The 22,380-nt window shown below is 35.9% G+C and overlaps 5 protein-coding genes across 5 annotated transcripts; 3 read left to right on the forward strand and 2 right to left on the reverse strand.

The window, feature by feature from the left end:
- Positions 1-2,034: 2,034 nt before the first annotated feature.
- INS49_007092 (uncharacterized protein) lies at positions 2,035-3,603 on the forward strand (the record flags this gene model as incomplete). Its single annotated transcript, XM_043167857.1, has 1 exon — positions 2,035-3,603. The coding sequence occupies one exon, from the start codon at positions 2,035-2,037 to the stop codon at positions 3,601-3,603; it is 1,569 nt and encodes a 522-aa protein (XP_043029001.1).
- Positions 3,604-5,200: 1,597 nt separating this feature from the next.
- INS49_007093 (uncharacterized protein) lies at positions 5,201-6,130 on the forward strand (the record flags this gene model as incomplete). The annotated part of the gene is made up of 3 exons (XM_043167858.1): positions 5,201-5,238; positions 5,331-5,401; positions 5,490-6,130. The coding sequence occupies 3 exons, from the start codon at positions 5,201-5,203 to the stop codon at positions 6,128-6,130; spliced, it is 750 nt and encodes a 249-aa protein (XP_043029002.1).
- Positions 6,131-6,437: 307 nt separating this feature from the next.
- INS49_007094 (uncharacterized protein) lies at positions 6,438-6,971 on the reverse strand (the record flags this gene model as incomplete). Its single annotated transcript, XM_043167859.1, has 3 exons — positions 6,438-6,729; positions 6,786-6,868; positions 6,930-6,971. The coding sequence occupies 3 exons, from the start codon at positions 6,969-6,971 to the stop codon at positions 6,438-6,440; spliced, it is 417 nt and encodes a 138-aa protein (XP_043029003.1).
- A 363-nt stretch (positions 6,972-7,334) lies between these two features.
- Positions 7,335-8,783, forward strand: INS49_007095 (uncharacterized protein; the record flags this gene model as incomplete). Its single annotated transcript, XM_043167860.1, has 4 exons — positions 7,335-7,596; positions 7,653-7,780; positions 7,842-7,947; positions 8,140-8,783. The coding sequence occupies 4 exons, from the start codon at positions 7,335-7,337 to the stop codon at positions 8,781-8,783; spliced, it is 1,140 nt and encodes a 379-aa protein (XP_043029004.1).
- Positions 8,784-9,657: 874 nt separating this feature from the next.
- Positions 9,658-10,719, reverse strand: INS49_007096 (uncharacterized protein; the record flags this gene model as incomplete). Its single annotated transcript, XM_043167861.1, has 4 exons — positions 9,658-9,745; positions 9,880-10,359; positions 10,528-10,652; positions 10,696-10,719. 4 exons carry the CDS (start codon positions 10,717-10,719, stop codon positions 9,658-9,660), a joined length of 717 nt encoding a protein of 238 aa, XP_043029005.1.
- Between the last annotated feature and the right edge of the window lie 11,661 nt (positions 10,720-22,380).

Below are 22,380 nucleotides of genomic sequence, written 5' to 3' on the forward strand. Positions count from 1 at the left end.
GCGGCGGTGCACGCTGAACGGACACAATGTGACTGCGGTTCCAGGAATGGGAGCCTCGGTAATGAGGACCGACTGGTCGAGCAGGGAAAGACATGTCTCCTGTACACGAGAGTCGACAGGAGATACACCTGAGTTACTTACCCCCGAAATTCGAGAAAGCTTCTCTAGCACTAGCAGGATTTGCGGCTCAAATTGACGTTTTTGTCTGTTTTAGTGACGAATGGCAGCCTGTGATCAGCGGTGTCAACATGGAGTTTGCAGCGTTTGCCTGTCAGGCACTGAGATCGTCAGTGCAGAAACAATAGCACGCTGTTCTTGGATGCAGCAGCCTAAGCCAAAGTAAGCAGCAGCCAAGGGCGATGCTCCCGTCCTCTCACTCGCCAATATTGGTCGCAGAGCCGCACACATAACAGCAGACAGCGCTTATTGGCGACGATGTAGAGATGCCTGGGTGGCTTGAGGTGTGTGTAACGTAAGCAGAGAAGCTAGACAAGCCACAATGCGCGGCAAGCAGTCGGGCCCGAGGTGTTGGAGTCAGTGAAGGAGGGTGTAGACCTTATCAACATGAGGAGATAGCTCTGGCGAATACGGGACCCTGGTCTCCGTCACTTGACGAACAAAGAGCGAATGGGAAATGAAGGAGTAAACAGAACGAGGCTGCATATGCACCTGGAGGCCACCGTTGCTTGGGCTGTTTTTGCATGCCTTAGCGTTGCCCGAGCGAAGTGGAAATAAGGCGTTCAGTCGGCTGCCTTCTTTTCTCCGTAGTCTCGGCGACCGATGCGGCATGAGGCTCAGGTGGTCAGCGTCGTACAGCATACGGGGCGCATGAGACTTTCCATACTACACACCGCTGTCTATGATCAAAGACATATCTCAACAGGTGTTGGTCAACATCTTTCAGTGTCGAGGTGTGAATATCAGGGCATCAGGTAGCGCTGGGCGGTAGTCGCGGTTCCACCATGTCTCCAACTCGTACCAGATCATCCCCTGACATATTTGAGCAACGAGACACCACATATGTGAACACTGGCTTTGCGGTGCGGGCAACGCATAATTGCTTGCGGCCACAGCCAGCGTCTGTGGCCATCCAGGCCCGCTATAGTCGCGACCTGTCTGCCTGTGTGTCTGTCAGTGCTAGGTGACAAGCTGAGCTCGAGCTTAGCCTCCGCTCTTGGCAATCCTTCGAGCAGTCCGCGCTGCTCTCCGAAGGATGCCTGGCCAATCATGACCCGCGATATAAACAAGACTGCACCCAGTGAGTTGAAGAAGGTGTGTGTGTGACACTCGACTCACCGAGCAAGCCAGAGTGGGGCGAGACGTTGCTATATTTTAGCCCATTTTGGTAGTGGTAAGTAGCGCTTCTCCATGCCCGGCACTTGTTTCTCGAAGTTGGTGTACATGTATTTGCCCGCTCCCGGTTCCTCGAGTCGAGTCTCGGACTGCTGATCTGGAGGATGGTTCGTCGCAAGGTCGTAGCGGCAGCAGCCGTCCAGGACTACTCTGAGACCTCGGAGCTGTTCATCTGGCCGAGTGATCCGTACTGAGTGACCTCGACGGCGCTGGACACCACGTCCTAGACACGCGTGGCTCAGATCTGGGGGTTGTCCCTCCTGTCTCACTCTTCAGTCGTCCCTGGCGACACGAACGAACCGCGTGGCCCTTCTTGTCCTCGCCTCACTTTCGTGACGTACCAAAAGATTGTTGTGGGCTGCACACCATCCCATCAACTTGCTTCGCGTTGCCTGTCCTCCTCCGACCGCCCCAGGTATATTAAAGCCTTGCTGCCTGGCTCTGCCTACTCGCCCTGACTGAGAGTAGTCGGTCTTCATCCAACCTTACTCTCGCCCTTCTCTGGCCAAGGCAGAATCGTCTCTTGCTTCTCTGTAGTTGAGCCTTTCTTCCACGTTCGTGACCATGCAGGAATTCTACCATCTCAATGGTGGTCAGCCTCAACCACCCCCAATCCCGGTCCCTCCTCAACATCACCAGCCGGGTATAGGGGGCCGGCCGCCACCTCCACCGCCGCCGCCGATGGTGCATCAGCAGCGTCCCGTGCCTACGGTGGCGCCCATGTCTCTTCCGCCACAGATGCAACGGCCCATGCCGCAAATAGCAGCTTCATTCCCACCACAACCACCTCACCCTCCCAGACATGTCATACCATCCCACTTCCAGCGTCCCGTCGTTGTCTCCGACATTCGGGCCGAGGGCGTGACTGAAGGCGATATCCGGGAAGACCTGTCGGATTATGTCATCCTGAGGTTCGAGAAAATTGAGCCGTATGACGAGTATGACTCCGAGGGCGAAGAAGTGAAGGCGAGCTGGGATAATTGCATCAGGAGACGCATTGCAGGTGTCGACAAGGTGGACGCTCGGAAGGAAGTCCGGCGGTTGAACAAGGAGGACGGTAAGAAAGGGAGGACCCTCTTGGAGAAGCAGAATGACCTGGGACCAAAGCAACAAGACCAACTTGCAAAAGCGCAACGCGAGCTCTCGCTTGAGGAATACGATCCACGCTTCCACACCGTGCTCGCGCAGATTGACTACACGCTTAAACCCGTCATGCAAAAGCGCGAGAAGGTCTATACGCGAAGGTCCAACACGAAGAGGAAGATCCAACAGAAGAGGAGGTACGAGCGTACTTCCATCACGGCCTACTTCAAACGCTGTCCCAAGCCAACTCAGATACCGAGCGAGCTGGCTCGGTCCGTTGGCATTGAGAAGCAGCGGGAATCCGAAGCGATGCAGATAAGGCACCACCAGGCGCCGGAGCAGCACATGGTCCCCCACCCCCGCCCTCAGCTTGTGCAACAGCCCCAGCCAGGACCAATGTACCACCCACAGGCTGCTCCTATGCGCAGCCCGGGACCAATGCAGGGACAAGTGCACCGTGCCCAAGGCATGCCGATGCATCAGTCTCACCCTGTACAAGGACTTGGTCGACCCCATACACCAATCCGGGTCGAGGTGGACCATCGAAAGGACAGGAACCATCGGAGTCGCCATTCCAGAAGCTCTGACAGCTCGGAGTGTTCCGACTACGGGTCGGGTTCCGAACTTGGTTCCGAGTCCACATTAGTTACCGAGCCCTCGCATTCATCAGACTCGCACAAGGGCAGGAAACACCATGACCAGAAGAGGCGATCCTTGAGGTACCTTGAAGAGCCCAGGAATTTCGGGGTCGACGTCTACCGCCCTGGCCGTCGCCACAGTCTCGTCGAGGAGCCATCATATATCGTCACTGGAAGTGGAGCTCGTGTACCCATCATCCAGGTGCCAGTACCCCCAAGAAAGGCTGCAATCCCGGTCGAGAGTCTTGATCAAATCCAGGCCGAAGCCTACCATGCTGGGAGATCGGATCAGAAAGCTGCCTTCCGGCACACCCTGGGTGATGCCGAGAGCCTCGACTTTGCTGCCAGGAGATACAAGCCTCGATACGCGCCCCGGCCGGAGATCATCAACGAGGGATTATCTCCAACACGGATCCGGCATGTCACCTCAAGCGAGGTCGGTCGACAGCTTGAAGACAACTTCCAGCGCCTGAGAATCGACCGCGACTCGCGTTATCATGACGATCTTAGTGACTCCATCCATCTTTGAGGCCCAACGACTCCGTGAGGCGCGGGCTCGACAAGAGCAGGAGCATATCATGCGAGCCCAGATAGACGAGGAATCACTGTACCGGAGGAGGCGTGAGGAATCGCCCCAATCTTCTGTGAACCCTTTCGCCCCTTTCTCGCGGAGGACAGACCGCACGTATGATTTCGATCGTGATTATAGGCGATGAGCTTTCTTGTCTAGGCCAGGGGGGGGGGTGTCCTTGGAAAACAAGCCTGGAACCTGTCCAAGCATCGCAACGGGCGGAAAAACTGGGCAGTAATGATTGCGGATCGAGCGTGCTTCTTTCTCTTATGTTGCCAGAACGCCGTCCCAGTCGGCAATGCTATTACCAGGAGCTTCGTACTCAGAATGCAGCTTCAGAATGCAACCAGACGGTGGTTCCACAGCTGACTTCTCATTGCCCACGAGACTGCAAGTGATGACCATCGACACAGCTTATCAAAGCTGACTCAACCGTACCTTCATGTTGACTTGTGATCCGATACCCATTTAGGGAGGGCCTTGGTCGTGATGGACAGATCGCAGTAGAATCCATAATCACCCATGCAGTTCAGGGCGATAGAATCTGGGCAGGCGTTGACTTTCTGCGTACTTCATGTAGGCAGTCATATCGAAGAAGTCTCACCGATCATGTCGGCAGCCGTCTTGTGTTCTCGTAACTGCGGCTGGAATATGAACCGTGGGTTGCATGTCAGACTGTGTTGATGCTGCCTCGGCGACAGGTTGACAGCCAGGGCAAAGCTTGACAACATTCAAGAGAGAACAATGACCCCGCGGTACTGCTCGATAACTCGTAGATATTAAGAGATTTGATGCTGCATGCTCCGCCAAACGTGGCGTGTCGGCCCAACCTCAGGCGATTGGGCGGGCCTCAGTTCCATCGCGAGCCATCCCCCGATGGAATTTGGCCGAGCAATGGACGCGGACGAACCAGTTGCTTGCAACAGCGCGGACAGACTCGTGGCACATCTTCAATTGGCTGCTCAGCCGTCTTTAAATCTGCCAAGGTGCCTCGGGCATTGGGATCGAAACTCCTGGATGCTTGGACTAACACCCGTATGCCTTGGGAAGCCGATTCGCTCGGTGATGGGTTCGGGTAACCGTGGTGTTCCCAGGCCAGCCCACCTTGGAGTGGAGCGCGACTCAGTCCCTCACTGCAGCATTGGAGGATTGGGTGGGTTTTATAACGTCACGCCACAGAACATCGTAAATCATGCGGGAAAAGCAGGGAGAGCTAAGCACATGAAGTCATGCTGTTTGCCGAGGAAAGTGAGGCGATGAGTTGTTTTCGTTGAGGACGAAACTAGGGGCCATCGAACGAGAGCCGCCAAGTCCCGGCGAGTCCCCACCAGAAACGACGTCTGGCATGCCTGTGCTCCTGCTCCGTGCCCCTCCATTGCTGCCCCTCCTGCCCTCTAAAGAGCAGAAAGACTGTCGTCACCTCAAGTACGCTTTTCCTGAAACTCTCTCCCTCTTCACTCTGCCAGCTGCAACTGCATAATTCATAACTCCTTCCTGATAGACAATACCCTCCTTTTCCAACTATCTCGATACCCTCAGCTACCAATTGCCCATCATGGCTCGCAAGTTCTTTGTCGGAGGAAACTGGAAGATGTGAGCTACCACCAAGCTCCCCCGAGCTCCTGAAAACCCCGCAGAGCTTCCGGAGAGCTTCTGGACTGATGATGGCCTCGCCAAACCTACAGGAACGGCACCAAGTCGTCCATCAAGGCGATTGTCGACAACCTGAACAGTGCAAAGCTCGACCCCAACGCTGGTATGTCTGACCTGACACTGCTCTGAGCCGATCCCGGAATAAGCCAAGCCAGAAGTACACTCTGCTAACCCGCCTCTCCACATCACAGAGGTCGTTGTTGCACCACCAGCACTCTACCTCCACTACGTCCGTGACTCCCTGAACAAAGGCATCGAGGTGTCAGCGCAGAACGTCTACGACAAGCCCAACGGCGCCTACACGGGCGAGATCTCGGTGGAGCAGCTCAAGGACAGCAACGTGACCTGGGCGATCCTGGGCCACAGCGAGCGGCGCACGATCCTGGGCGAGACGGACGAGGTGGTCGCGTCCAAGACCAAGTTCGCCACCGACGGCGGCCTGAGCGTCATCTGGTGCTGCGGCGAGTCGCTCGAGGAGCGCGAGGCCGGCAAGACCGTCGCTGTCGTCACCAAGCAGCTCGACGCCCTCAAGGCCAAGATCGGCTCCGACTGGTCCAAGATCGTCGTCGCCTACGAGCCCATCTGGGCCATCGGCACCGGCAAGGTCGCCACCACCGAGCAGGCCCAGGAGGTCCACGCCGCCATCCGCCAGTGGCTCAAGGAGAAGGTCGACGCCAAGGCCGCCGACGAGACCCGCATCCTGTACGGCGGCAGCGTCAGCGAGAAAAACTGCGTGGAGCTCAGCAAGCAGGCCGACATTGACGGTTTCCTCGTCGGCGGTGCTAGCTTGAAGCCTGCCTTCGTCGACATCATCAACAGCACCCAGGCATAAAGGTCGTTGCCGTTGAGCTGGGAGAGGAGTAGTCCGTGGGCAATTCCCCCGGAAGAATCGGGGCCATAAGGACCACCAAGATAGGCAGCAAAAAGTAGTCAAATGAACCTTATGAAACCACTCCATTTCGCCCCTTTAGTTGCTCGTTAAATTGCGCTTCTTGATGCTTTTAAAGACGTAGTCCGGGTATGTAATTGACACGGATGCCACGCCTGAAGACCGTTCGTCTCATGATATGTGGCACTCCAGCACCATGCATGTAAAATACACGTTCTGTCTGTCCCCTTCCCCTCGGCTCCGGCCACGTCTATACTGTGAGCCCCTTGCCGTGGTACGGTGACCAGACGCCTCTGACACTCTCGTTGATGCTCTTCACCGGCTTGCTGTATCTCTTGTTCCTCTCGCCAGTCGAGTCCCGCAGCAGCTCGACCTTCTGCTGTATCTGGTTCGCGTGGAGGTTCTTCACGCAGACCGCCCGCGTGTTGCCGTTAATGTAGTGTGCGCTGACGATGGGGTGCTTGGTCGGCCGTGGGGAGACGGTGACCTCGATCTCGGGGTGTGCGGCGGCGAACCTGGGAAGGAGGGACTTGATAAAGGAGCTGCCAGGACGGGTTAGCACTGGTCCAGCAGGCAAGAGAGGGCTTGCACCACTTACTTCATGCCTTTTGAGCTCCCTGCCCAGTCACAGTAGTGGAAGTCCATCCTCTTGCATTGCAGCACGAAGGCGCCGACGCCGTTCTGTCAGGACGGTCAGCACGGTGCGGCGTGGAATTGATATGCTAGGGAGGACAAAACTTACTCGGCCCTTTGTTACTGCCTCTATTGCTGGTCTTATTGTCATGGTGGCCTGCCAAATGTGTTGAGGACGGACATCATCGTCGTTCAATCAGTCGTCTCGCCCGATGCGTCCTATCGCATCCAAAAATGTTGCTTATGTAAGATGGTGGCCTGAGCTTTTTCGAGGCGCGTTCCTGCTCTTGTCCCCTGTTGTCGTCGACGGCCTAGCTCTCAACTAGGCAACCTGTCGCAAAGGCCTTCTCCTTTCAACCGTCTCCCTTCCTGTCCACCCGCCGTCGTTTGCGCTCGTCCTGACTTGTCTATTCAAGTCCAAGGCGCGCAACTGCCTTGGTTCATCGAAGCGAGTACCGAACTTCATTTTGAACGGATCTCAGCCAAGTGCAAATGACCTGAACGAGGACTGAAAATGACCGACAAGCTCCCTCCCAACCTCCTGGCGCTGTTTGCGCCCCGACCTCCGCTGCGATGGGTCCCTCCTTGTGATTTTCCACCAGAGCAGCGCAAGACGGCTGCCATTGGAGGTGTCGCAGATTTCCTGCCTCACCTTGAAACTTACAAGGACGCCGACGGCTACGTCCCCACGGAGAGTTGGTTGCAAGCACGCGACCGCAAGAAGCTTGAGAAGAAGGCCGAGATCGAGAAGCTCGTCACCGAGGCTCCCAAGCTGTGTAAGATGCCCCCTATCCGATGTTCCCAGTACGCGAGGCTAACACCTGGAACACAGTCAACCCGGCCAACGATCCCAACATCCGTGGCGATGCCTTCAAGACCCTGATGGTCTCGCGACTCAGCTACGATGCCAATGAGGAGGATCTCGAGAGAGAGTTCGGGCGCGTCGGGACGATCGAGCGTGTATGCTTCGCCCTATATTCCACTAATTCGTACCTTGCATCTCCGCTGACATGTCCAATAGATCAGAATCGTTCGGGACAGCCATGCCGACGAGAAGGGAAACAAGAAGAAAAAGCCACACCGCGGCTACGCCTTCATAGTGTTTGAGCGAGAAAAGGACATGAGAGGTAATACTGCCATTAATATTCCCAAGCCAACCACCCTGGAGCCTGCATGGCGAACCAATGCCCCTCCGAGACCATGGCCCTCAAGCTTGCCTGTCTCGGTCCCCTTTCCCCTTCATCTAGTTCATCACGAAGGTATGCAGACAATGGTAAGGTCGTACTGACACAAGCGCGTTTTGCCGCGCGCACATTTAGCTGCTCTAGAACAACTCGATGGTATCAGCATCAAGGGCCGCCGTATCAAGACCGATGTCGAGCGTGGTCGTACCGTCTCAGGCTGGAAGCCTCGTCGCCTCGGCGGTGGACTTGGCGGGCGTGGTTACACCAAGGCCATGCCAAGTCGTCCCATGGCCGGTCCCGGTGGCTTCGGAGGCGGCTTCCGTGGACGTGGAGGCGGCTTCAGAGGAGGAGACCGAGGTGGCTTCCGTGGCGGTTTCGATCGTCGCGGCGGGGGCTTCGGAGGCCGTGACCGTGGATTCGGCGGACCACCAAACGCGCCGAGCGGACCGGGTGGCCGATATGACCGTGACCGCAGAGACTATGGTGGAGGTGGAGACCGCGGGGGCGGCGGCGGATACGGTCGACGCGATGACGACAGAGGATACGGCGGCGGAGGGGGCTACCGTGGAGGCGATCGATCCAGCTCCGGAAGCAACGCCATGCCGCTTGGTCAAAGGCACGGCGGAGACAGAGACAGAGGTGGAGACCGCGGCGGAGATCGAGACAGAGACCGAGACGGCGGATATCGTGACCGCGACTACGGCCGCGACGATTCGCGCAAACGACCATACGAAGGAGGATCAGGCTACGAAGGCGAACGCAAATTGCGCCGCTACTGATGACAAGACACTCCCGCGTCTTGTGGTGGGTATCTTGAGTCCACTCATTTCGCTTTTGTCGTCTTCCACCTCTCTTGCCTCCTTGACAACAAGGGTAAGCCGACGGAAACAAGTCTTTCCACATCATGGTCAACTTCATACTCCTTGTCTCAAGGTAAAAGGCCAACGGATCAACCGGGGACTACCAACAGTGGCCATTCTTAGAACCACACGCCCGGACCGTCTGATAATACACAAGAAGGGTGTGTCACCGCACGCGACGTATCTCCTGGAGCCGACATACATGCGTCAATTTTGCTCCCCAAAGAGCAGTTGGGCGCCACGCAGCAAGGGTCAGGACAGGTAGTATTTCTCCTTGTAAGATGACGTGTGTTTCTTGTATCTGCCAGTCACGCGGAGGGGAAGACTGGAATAGCTTTCGAGGTAAGGTCAGAGGTAAGGACTGCGGATCCTACTGACCACGAGCTCCATGCCAGCGTGGCGTTAGTAATGCATGTTTGGAACAAAAGGAAACTGTAATGGAACCGATCGCATGGAAGCGTCTTGCTTGCGTAAGTAGCGAAACTGTATCATGTGTGAAAACAGCAAACACGGCGTAGCATGACGCTCTCCCTGACACGGGTGGGTATGTATAGTCACTCTGCAGACGTTCTGCTTCCATAGCTTTCAGACAATACATATCATTTTAGCTTTTTTTCTTTGGTCTTGTGCTCAGGCCTCATCTGCCATGTGCAATGCTAACTGTCCATTTTCCTGCCTTCCTGAACGCCATCAAAACCAAGTATGTAGTGGTATCAACCCAGACGGGTGGGCCGCAGGAGGCCGGAAGACCCTCCACGGCCCCCGGTCTCTCGACCTGTCTGTCCCCTCTCGCCTACTCATCATCCTCATCCACACCATCCATGGCGTCCTCGTCGGCCTCGTCGACCTCGGTGACGACCCCGCTCTTAGCCTCCCAGTAGCTGATAGCCCGGAACTTGTCAGTAAAACATGTATATCATACGAAGAGACCACCACAATGCCGGGCATTGCGCAGAAGAGAGAAAGGGGCAAAAAAAAAAAAAATTCACAAGTGGAAGGGAGTGGAAATACTCACGCCAAGATCTTGACCCTGAACTCGCTCAGGCACTGGTCAAACAGCTTCAGCAGCCTCGTCTGCCTCGAGTCGAGGACCTGGCCCTCCTTGCAGACGGTATACCCCTCGCCGCCGCCCGTCTCCTCGCCCAGGACGACCTTGCCCCGGACCATGCGCGTCGGGACGCCGAGGCGCCTCAGCTCGGGCTCGATGGTGTGGCCCAGGGGCACGTCGTGCTCGGCGGGGACCGCGCCGCCCGTGGCGTACACGACGCCCGTGGGGATGACAAAGTCGCGCGACGCGACGGCGCCGGCGCGCGCGAAGTCGACGGGGGAGAAGGACCCGAAGTAGGTGGTTATCTCGTCCGTGGGGCGGCTGGTGAAGAGCAGCGCCACGTTGCCCGTCAGGTGGTTGGACAGCTTGTGGATGCCGTCCGCGGTGGCGTCCTCGGGGGTCTGGCCCAGCGCGCGGGACATGAGCTTCGTCTTGCCGAAGAAGAGCCTGTTGGTTCGCGGCGGAAACGAGATTCCCTCTAGTCAGCGGCCTGCTTCTATATTGCTCCCCCGGTGTGGGGGGGCGTGCGGCGAAGGTCTGGGGCCAATTGACTCTCGACTTTTTTCTTCTTCTTTCTTTTCTTGTTCAGTGGAGATTAGGAGTCTTCATCCGTACCTGGAGTCCGAGAGCTCGTGGCGCACGTCCTTGAGGTGGTTGTTGCGCATGTTGTCGAAGCCCAGCACGAAGCAGCGCTCGTACTTGGGAACGGTGTCGCGGATGTCCTGGAACAGCTTCTCCTTCTGCTCGCGCGTCTTCTTATTCACCCTGGGTGAGGTGGTACACCTTGGTTCTCTTTGCCTTGGGCATCTTGGACGATTTATGTGTGTGGGTCGACAAATGGCTTGTTCGAGGGGCGAAAATTGGGTTGCGAGCGGTTCGAGATGGTTGAGAAATTCAAAAAAGTCCGAGAGAAAAGTTCTTATCGGAGGTGCTGATAAGATTGATAAGAGATGGCCTACAGGGATCTGGCAGGGAGGTCGTTCCTAGACCCCAATGCTCAAATGGTGGCGGAATTTTGACTTCGAGATTTGAGCAGCTGTCAGATCCAACCAACGGTGAATATACCGTGGCTGGATGGTTGCACGGTGGATTTACCGTGAATTTACCATGAACTAGTGAATTTATCGTGAATTTACTATGAAGACGATAGATTTATTATAAAACCGTAAATTTATCGTATATGCACGGGTAATATAGTGATAAATGCCTTAGGCATTAATATTTATAGGTTAAAAAACTAGCCCTTGCTATTAGCTAGCTTTAAAGGAATAAGAATTAAGATATTATTATGTTAACTATTAAAATTAACCATATATATAAGGATTTTATTATAAAAAAGGTATAGAATTTAATAATTAAGAGTTTCATTACCTTAAGCCATGTAAAATGGTTAATAAAAATAATTATAAAATTTAAAACGCCTTTTTAATTAAGTTAAAAAAGTAGCGTAATTAGGACTATAAATTTAATCTTTAAGTTAAGATTTATAAACTTAAATACTATATTTATAACTAAGTTAAATTCCTTTTAAAGCTGTAAAAACCTAATATATACCTTTAAAAGTATATTAAAATTATTATAGCTGCTTAAAGTATGGTTTTTTAAATAATTAGCGAATTTAATATTAAACTAAATAATTTTAAAATTATTTAAGAGAAATAATAAGGCTAATGGCTGCTTTTTAATCTTATTAATGCCGATCTTAAGATATATAATTTTAATTTTTAAGGGTATAAATTAAAAGAATTAAAGTATATTAAGGAATAAATTGCTGTTTAAAAGCTGCATAAATAGGTGCTTTAAATAGTTGCCTTAAATTATAAGTTAAATTACTGCTTATTTAAAATTCCGCTTTAATAATAATACTTAAATTTATAATAAAGGTATAAACTATTATAAATAAATAATTAACTATAAATAAGAGCTTTATATAAGAATGCTTTAAAATTATTAAGGAATTTAAAAGAAATCCCGGTTTAAATTAATAAATAAAAATTTATTATATTTAAAGCTATTTAATAAGGGATTGCTAAGGTAAGATAAATTATTATATAAGTTCTTAATTTATTATAAGCCATATAAGGCATAATATTAATATAAATAATTACTTTTTAGTAAATAAGAGAATGAAAAGTAGCAAATAAGAACCTTAAATTTTAAAAAGTTAAAAACCTCCTTTATAAAAAATTATAAGCTTTAAATATATAATATAAACTTGCTAAAATTATTAAAAAAGCATAAATAACTACTTATAATAAGAAAAATAATTATAATAATAAAAAGAATGCTTATATTATTAAAGAAATAAGCTTATATTAAAAAGGCTTAATTAAATTTAGTTTATTATATAAATTTAGCTAGTATTATAATAAACGTTATTAATTTTAAGTATAAAACCTTAAAAAGGTATATATAGCTTGTAATAAAAATTATACCCTTATTAATTGCTTTTATATATTTTTAAAAAAAGCACTTTTATGATTTAAAAAAAGCTAAAGAATGAAAGAAAAGGTATATAATATCTTTAAAAATAATGCTAATCTTTAAGCTTAAGTTTGCATTATTTAAGGCTTAAGATTTAAATTAAAATTTAAAACTTTAAGATTTATAAAAAAGAAGCTAATATAAGAAATTAAAGATTAATTATTAAAATACTATATTATTAATATAAAGGCTAAGGGAGCTTTCATTATAAATATTATAAAAGAATATTCTTTAAAGTACTTAATAATATTAAACCTTATTAGCATAATATTAATTATAAATATTAATAAGTAATTAATAAATTTACAGCTAGCAACTTATAATAACTATATATAATTAAGAAATTAATAACTATTAATTATAGCATATAAAATAATACTTATGCAAGCCAAAACCTTAATCTTATATCTTAAAAACATTGCTTTATATTTATAAATTTTAACTATTCTTATTTTATTAAGGTAATTACAAAAGAAGGGGATATTTTAAGATAATAAACATAATTTAACTACTTTAAAATAATGAAATAAATTAATTTTTTATTTACTTATTAATATTTATAATTAATATATTATTAAATACTAATTTAAAATTACTTAAAGTTCCTTTAATATATAGAAAAAAAAGTATATAATATTTATTAAGAAAAGGCTATTTATAAGTAAAGTTATTATTTAGCATAAATAATTAAGTTATTTAAGATTAAAAGCCTTAAAATATTTAATAAATTTATTTTAAGAGGTGCGAATTTATAAACCTATTATTATAAAATGCAAAGCATATACTTTTGCTAAAATTACATAGTAAATCCATTAATCGCTAAGGGAGATTCGCGAATAAATAGGCAAGAAAATCGTAATAAATTTCCATAATTATAAAGAAAGGATTTATAGCTATATATTATAACTTTTATTAATATATAAAGTTATTAAACTTATTTAAGATTATTACCTTATAAGTTGAGATAGCAATACATTATATAATATAATTAAATCTTTTTATGGCATAATAGAAATTTAATATAAAATAAAGATTAAAATAATTAAATGTAATAAAGAAATTTTTAATTATAAATAAATAGTAAAGGAGTTCTTAAAGTTAAAATATATTAAAATTAAGCCCTTAGCACTAAATATATAAGCTTAAAATAATAGTGTTAAGCGCTTAAGGGGTGTAATTAAAAAGAAAATATAAGTAATATAAATAAGCTTAAAGCTCTTATACTTTTTATGGCTAGAAATTAAATATATAATGATATATCTTAATAATTAAATATTAATATATAGCTTAAATTAGCAAATATTATACTTTAAATTTTATAAAGTAATTACTAAATAAATAAGTATTTTATAATTAAATTTAAAACTAAATTAAACTTACTTATATATCTTTAGCTATAAAATATATGCTATAATATTAAATGCCTAATTAAAGAAAAGATAATATTAATAATTAAAGCCATAAGCATAAATTAAATATTTTATAAGCTATTATTTCTTAAATATTTATTAAATATAAATTCCCTTTATTAAGAAAATTATTAATATAAGAAACGTAATCTTTAATAAATATAAAGTATTTAATAGTAAATAAGAAGGTTTTAAAAATAAACTCCTTATTATAAATATTAAGCGTTTTATAAAATAAATAAAAGAATATGCCCTTTTAAAAAATAATAAAATATTAAACTTAAAAGGAAAAGATTTATTTAAAGATAATTCCTTAAAAGAAACCTTAAAGAAAGGTTAGTTTATAATAAATCGCGAAAGTAATATTAATAAAAAAGAAGTCTTAAAAGGAAATATAAAGGATGCTTAAAAAAGGCGGTTTGCAGCAAATTAAGAAAATAGCGCTTATATAAATATAAAATTTAAAGTGCTCCTTATATTGCCGCGAACTTCTTTATTAATACTTTTAGCTTATGCTATTTAAATATGATTAAATAAAGAAATTCCATTAAATGATGAATTTACTGTAAATATATTATAGTAATTTGCATTTATAGCTAGCATTAAAGCTGCTTTAATAGCTAAATTAAATAGGAAGATATTAAATAAGGTATAAATTAAGAAATATCTTTATTAAGGGGTGAAATTATATAAAAATAATTTCCTTAAGCTATTAAAATAGCATAAAGATTTAAAGAATTATTTATTTAAATATTTATTTAAATAAGTAAAAGCTAATTATTTATAAAGCCATATTAAAATAAAATTATAGATTAAGATTTAAAAACGAGATCCTTATGTAATAAGAAAATAAATTTTAAATTATATATAGGTATATATATATAAGTTTAATAAATATAGAATTTTTTAAAAATATAAGGCTTATTTAGTTATTTAAGGAAATTAGTAAATAAAAAGATAAATATAAGAGATTTATATTGCAACCTTAATAAGCCAATCCTTTTATATATTAATAATAATGGTGGCAAAATTTAATCTTAAATTTATATAATATAATATTATAAATGCATTTATTTATGCTTTAATTAATTAAGATATTTTTATATAAATGCTATATAAAAATTAACGAAAAGGAATTATCTTATTATTAAATAAAGCATTATATAGCCTTTAAATCTTATTATTATTATAGCAAAAGGAGTTTATAAAAACCTTAAATTAATATAAATATTAATAAATACCGTATAAGCTATGCTGCTATATAAAGAAGGGCGTTATTATTTTCTTTTATATAAATAATATTATTATTACATATTAAAAGAATTACTAAAAATAAATAAATAAGCTAAAATAATAACTTTAAGAAAAGTATAAGATTATTAAAGGAAATTTAATTTAATAATTTCTTAATATAAAAATCATTTAAGATTATGAAAATCGCTAAATTTAGCTGGCTTAAACTATATATATTAAGAAAATTACTAAATTAGCTAATAAAATAAATATCTTTTATAAGGTTTTTATAACTTTTAAAAAGCTATTACTAAGTATTATCGCTGCCTTAAAAGCTAAAGTTTACTTATATTAAAAAAAGATTAGTTTGCTATTATTCGCTATTATATTTATATAATTAAACATTGCTTTTATTATATTATAGCTAGCATAATTCCTAACTAATTTAAGTTAAAAATATTATAATATCGCTAATAAAGTATTATTATATTTCTTACATATTAAGTATCTTGCCTTATGTTTTTAAAATTTAAAGGGATTTATTATTGCAAGCAATGCTTCTTTCGCTAATAATTCCCTAAATAAAAAAAGCTTATAAGCATTTACTATAAAATTATTTAAAGAACTTATTAAATAAAAAGCAAATAAGTAAGATATGGTTATAATATTTATTATAAAAGCTAAACTATTAGTCTTAACGCAAGCTATAAAAAAAACATTATTTATTAGCTAGCTTTTTACTAAGCTATTTATTAAATTAAATAATTAAATAATTAAAATTAAGTATAATAATACTTAAACCATTAAATTAGTAAACTTTAAGATCATTATGCTTAAGATTAAACTATAATATGTAGATATTTATAATTACTAGCTATAATAAGAAGTGCAAAATAGAAAAATTACGGTAAAATATATATCATTAGCATAAATAATTATAAATGAATTAATAAAGGCATTGCTAATTAGGAAATAAAAAGGATTTCTTTAATAACTTAGCATATAAGATATTAAGAATAATTTATATAAGGGAATATTAATAAAAGATATGTTTATTTAATAGTAATTAGCAATGAAAGATAGGTAAGAGGTTTAAATTCTTAATGCCTGCTTACCTAAGGGGGTGTGTTAAATCCAATTAACAGTGAATATATCATGGCTAAATAGTTGCATAATAAATTTACCATAAATTCACTATAAATTAATAAATTTACCGTAAATTCATTATAAAAACGGCAAATTTATTATAAAATTATAAATTCACCATATATATATAGATAATATAATAATAAATGCTTTAAGCATTAATATTCATAGGTTAAAAAACTAGCCCTTGTTATTAGCTAGCTTTAAAGGAATAAGAATTAAGATATTATTACATTAATCATTAAAATTAACCATATATATAAGGATTTTACTATAAAGGAGGTGTAAAATTTAATAGCAGCCATATTATGGTACCAGGCGTAATTATTACCCCCTTGTTTTGTACCTTTAAGGCCCTTGTTCCCGCCACCATACTAATTCTAGTATAGTATGAACTTAATTTTCCACCCTTTAAGTAAAAAAAAACTTCTCATTAACACTTAAAAAAAAGGGTTAACTTACCTTTATTACTAACCTTTTCGCCTTTAAAATAGCGCGCTTAAAGGGTTCTTTTATATATTAGCTAACCTTTAACAATAAAAAGCTTATTTATATTTTTTATATTAATGGGAAGCTATTGCGAACCAAGATTTATTACCGCTATAAAAAGCAATTTATGCCCTTTTAAATTCGCTATGCCCTTTAAGCAAAAAATAACAATACTTACTTTAAAAGGCATAGCAAGCCCCCCTTACTTTTTAATAAGTAAATTAACCACTTATTTATATATATTACTAGCTTAAAGATTAGTTATTAGGCTTTATAAGCTTATATTTCCCTTTTCTTAATTGTAATTTTAAGCATTTATATTAGTTATTATTACATATATTTAATGCTTTGCCGCTTAAGCTATAAACGCTATATATAATAAGCTTAAGCTATTGCCCAAGCCATAATGCATATTTATGCCAGGCTTATATTGCACCTAACCCTTTTATATAATAAAGCATATACTTAAAAGATAAATTTAAAGTTAAGCCCTTTTAAAGCTTAATTTACTTCTTAAATATTATAATTTATAACTCTTTTTAAATATCTTTTAATAAATACTTAAGGTTAATTTATAATATTAAATTATAATCTTTAAATTATATTAAGAAAGATATTTATATTATAAAAGTAAATAACCTTATACTTAAGATATTAACCTTTTTATAAAATATATAGCTAAGGATTCCTTAACTTACTTTAATATTAAGCTATAAAAATACTTAAAAAGCATTTTAACTTCCTTAACTATTTATAGTAATGCTTATTAATATTAATAATAATGCTATTATATCTTTTCTTATAATAATACTTTATTAATTTATAAAGCTTAAAGTATATATAAACTTTTTTAATTTACCTTTAATTTAATATAAGTTGCTTTTAATTAGCCCTTTATTTAATAATAATTAAAATAGCTTTTTAAATTAAAAGATTATAATATAATATAAGTTATAAATTAATATAAATTTTATTAAGAATTTTTAAAAATATTAAATTTTCTTATAAAGCTAGCTATTTATTAAGGTATAATTATATATTATAATATTTTATAAATAAGGTGAATTTTAAAATAACTTTAATATAAATAAGTTTTTTAAATATTTAAAGCATTATTATAAAAACTTATATTAATAAGCAGCTGCTTTAATTAAGCTTAAAATATTTTAAATATAAAATTATAATAGCTTTATTTAATTTTATATTTAATTTAAATAATTAATAATATAAGCTAAGGGCTTTAAATAATTAAGTAAAATAAAGCTAAATTACTTTTATAATTAGCTTTTTTTATAGCTTTATAATAAAATTATTAAGGTATTAATTTTATATATAAATTATAATAAGGCAATAAATATATATTATTAAATTGCTTATAAATTAAAAATATAAAATCTTAAGTATTAATAGCATATAAGCTTAATTTTATGCCCTTTAAAGCTCTTAACTTAAAAGTAATAAGCAATAAGTTAAAATATAATAATAATAAATATAGTTATAATAAGCATAATAAAGAGTTAAGGCATTAAAAATAAAAAGTTATAAAGGTATTAAGGTATCTTTTCTTTTTAATTAGCTAATAGCTAAATTAAAATGCTTTAAATTTTTAAGTTTAAAAAAAAAGCTTAATAAGGGCATAAGGTATGCTTATATTATAATTAATAGAAATACTTTATAATAAATTGCAAACTCTTTTTTATAGCTATATTAATTTAAGTTTAAATTATAAAGTTAGCTATATTTTATAAAAAGGACTTTATTAATCTTAAAAGAAAAAATTAGCTTTTAAGTAAAGTTTTATTTAAAAGCATAAGCTTTTTTTATAAGCTTAATTTATATAAAAATAATATTAATAAATATAAAATAAATTAAATAAGCTTTCTTTTTTAATTTTTATTATTATAAATTATAAATATATTATTATTACTTAAGTAAATAATAAATATAGCTATTATATTATTATAAATAAGTAATAAGTATAAAAGGTAAAATTAAAGCTAATAACTTTATTTATTTTAAAAAACTTAAAAATAGTTATTAATTTATTATAAAGCTAATATATTATATATATAATATGGCTTTCTTTAAATATTAATGCATAATAAGCCCTTATTTTAGCTTATATAATTTTAAATATAGCTTATTCTTTTTTATTAAGCTTATTTTAATTATATTATTATAATATTTTATTAAACTTAGCTTATAGCTATATAATAATTAATATAGCTTAAGAAATAATTATAAAGAAAAAGGGTTAATAAAATATAAATAGTTTAATTTAATTAATCTTTAAAGTAATTATAAAAATATAAATAAATTACTTATTTTATAATAAAATAATAAATATTATTTTAATAAAAATAAATTTAAATAAGGTTATATAAATTCTTTAAATTATAGCTTTTTAAAAGGGAAATAATAATAATATAAAGTAGCATAAAGCTAAGCCTTTATTAAAAAAAATATAAGACTTTATTAGCTTTTTTAATAAAAATTAAGCTTTTACTTTTTTATTATATTAAGATTAATTTAATTATTATATTTATTTATTATTAATAAAGAATAAGTTTATATTAATATTATTATAAGGCTTATTATATAATATATCTTAAAATTAATTATTTAAGTTATAAAAATAAGTTATAAAACTTTATAATAAAAATTAAGTAAGGGCTAGCTTTTTATTTATAAAAGCCTTAATTTTCTTAATATATAAAGTAAATAAAAAATAGCGATTTTATATAAATTATTATGCTTTTAATAAAATAATTTAATAGAATTATTACTTTTTCCCCTTTATTAAGAAAATATTATACTTTTTTTTTAATATTTATTAGTTTATAAAGCTAAATATTTATATAGCTTTTTATTAAATATAAATAATAAAGAAGTAAAAGTATTTAATAGCATTTTAAATTTAATTTAAGTTATTTAAATAGCTAATTTACTCTTTTAATTTATTTAATATATTTATTATATTTTAATAATATATTAACTTAATTTTAATTAATATTTTAAAAGATTATATAATAATATATTTAAATAATATATTAATATTTTTTTTAAGCTTAAAAAGAAATTATATAAGAAAGGTATAAAAGGTTTTATATTATTTATAAAATATTAAATTAAATTTAAATTAAAATAAATATAAGTTTATAATAAAGAAAGTAAAGTATTTAAGCTTTATTATTATAATTAAAGTAAGTATTTAAGTAAATCTAAAAAAATTAAGATAATTTAAAAATAAAAGGTATTATAAATAATTTATAATATTTAAAGCTTTATAAAGTTTGCAAACTTTTATTATAATTTTATTAAAAACTTTTTTAAAATTATTAATTTTCTTTTTTATTTTATTATTAAGAGGACTTTTTTTAATAAAAAAATAAAAAAAATAAAGCTTTTTATTACTTTAAGGTAATATTTATAAAGGCATTAATCTTAGCTAAATAAAATTTAAATTTAAGTATAATAATAAAGGTAAATTGCTTAAAGATAATTCTTAATATATATTTATTAATTTAAAAAAAAAGGGCCTTTTATTTAATTACTTATTATTTTATAAAGCTTTTTTTAATATAATAAAATTATATTATTTATAATAAAAAGCTATTAATAATAATTAAGGCTTTAAAAGTATAATTACTTATGCTTTAAAGTATATTTTGCTTATTTATAATACTTATAAATTATAAAAGCTTTAAATACTTTATTAACTCTTAATTTCTTTTAAAAAGGTAAGCTTAATAAATTAAAATTTTATTCCTTTTTTATTATAATCTTTAATATTATTTAAGAATATAAGCATAATATTTTAATATATTATTATAATAAAAATAAAATAAAATAATTTTAAAAAAGAATTATATAATTAAAATGCTTTAATTAATTTTAATAATAATTTTTAATATTTATACCATTATATTTATAAAGCTATAACTATTTAATAAATTAGCATTAATTATATTTTAAAATAAGAAAATTTAATAAAACTTATAATATAAAATTTATTATAAAATAATTATATTTAATTAATAATAATTCCTTAAAAAGGCTAAAATAATAATTTAAATTATTAATTATACTTTTAATATATATAATATACTTTAATTTTAAAGTTAGTTATAGCTTTTAAATTAAGAATTACTTATTATATTAATATTATAATAAGCTTATAACTTTCTTATAATAAAGTATTTAAAATAAAAAAAAACTTTTTAAATCCTTTTATATAACTTTTATTAAAATAATATATTATAAGTAATTTAATATTTTATTTAAAATTATAATATATATTATTAAACTTAGCTTAATTAATAATTATAATAAGGCTTATTTTACCTTATTTCTTTTTTAAATTATTATTAATTTTAAATATTTATTAACTTTATAATAAACTTATTAATTTATAAAAATAATTTATATTACTTAATAATTATTATAAACTACTTTTTAAAATAAGTTTTTTTAAAAGCAATATATTTTATAATTATAAAAAACTATATATAATACTTTATTACTTTATAATAATATTATTATAAATTCTTTATATTTATTATTAATAATTAAGGCTTTAATTAAATAAGAATGTTTTAAGCTTTTTTATATACTTAAATAAGTATAAAATGCCTTTTATTTATAGCATATTACCTTAAAATAAATAATAATATAAAGTAAATAAATTAAAAAGTATAAAAATATTTATATAATATTATTACCTTTTTATAAAATAATTAAGCTAATTACCTTTTAGCTTATTAAATAATGTTAAATAATAAGGATTTAATAATAATTAGTTAAATATTATAAGTTAGCCTTAAGCATTTATTAAAAGGCACTTAAAAGGAATTATAAATTATAATATTTAAAAAGTAAGTTAAGCCTTAAAAGGACTTAACTTTAAATTTATCTTTTAAGTATATACCCCGTTATATAAAAGGGTTAAGTATAATATAAGCTTGGCATAAATATATATTATAGCTTAGGCAATAGCCTAAGCCTATTATATAACCCCCTTCTTACTTTTATATTATATATAATAAAAATTAAACTTAAGGCTTTTGCAATCTTATGCTAATTATGCATTTACTATATATATAATTCTTTATTAATACATTATAATTACATATAAGCCATATATATTAATTATATTAAAACTTATTTATGCTTAATTAAAAAGATATAAGCTGCATATTTCTACCTTATTTTATTAATATTTATATACCTTATAATATTATATTACATTAAATTAACATTATATTATAATATATATTAAGTATAATGTATATTAACTATATGCTTAGCTTATTATTATTTACTTATTATAATAATTATAAGCTATTAATTCTTTAATCTTAATTTATATTATAATATAGCTATTTCATGCTTAAGTTTCTTTTATATTATAATTATAAAATATTATAACCTTTCTTTAATAACTTTATTATATAATTATAATATTAATTATTTATTATTATTATATATTTATATTACCTTATTTTATCTTAATTATTATTATTAATTAAATAAATTACTTTTATTATTACTTTATTTTCCTCTTAACTTATACTTAATATATAGCCTTAATAACTTTAATAAAAACATTTCTACTAACTAATAACACCCTTATAATTCCTTATTACCTATATTATAAACCCAACCCTTTAATTAATAATACCCCCCTTATATTATTAATAATAATACC

Source organism: Diaporthe citri (assembly GCF_014595645.1).
Source record: "Diaporthe citri strain NFHF-8-4 chromosome Unknown scaffold_2, whole genome shotgun sequence".
NCBI classification, from domain to species: Eukaryota; Fungi; Ascomycota; class Sordariomycetes; order Diaporthales; family Diaporthaceae; genus Diaporthe; species Diaporthe citri.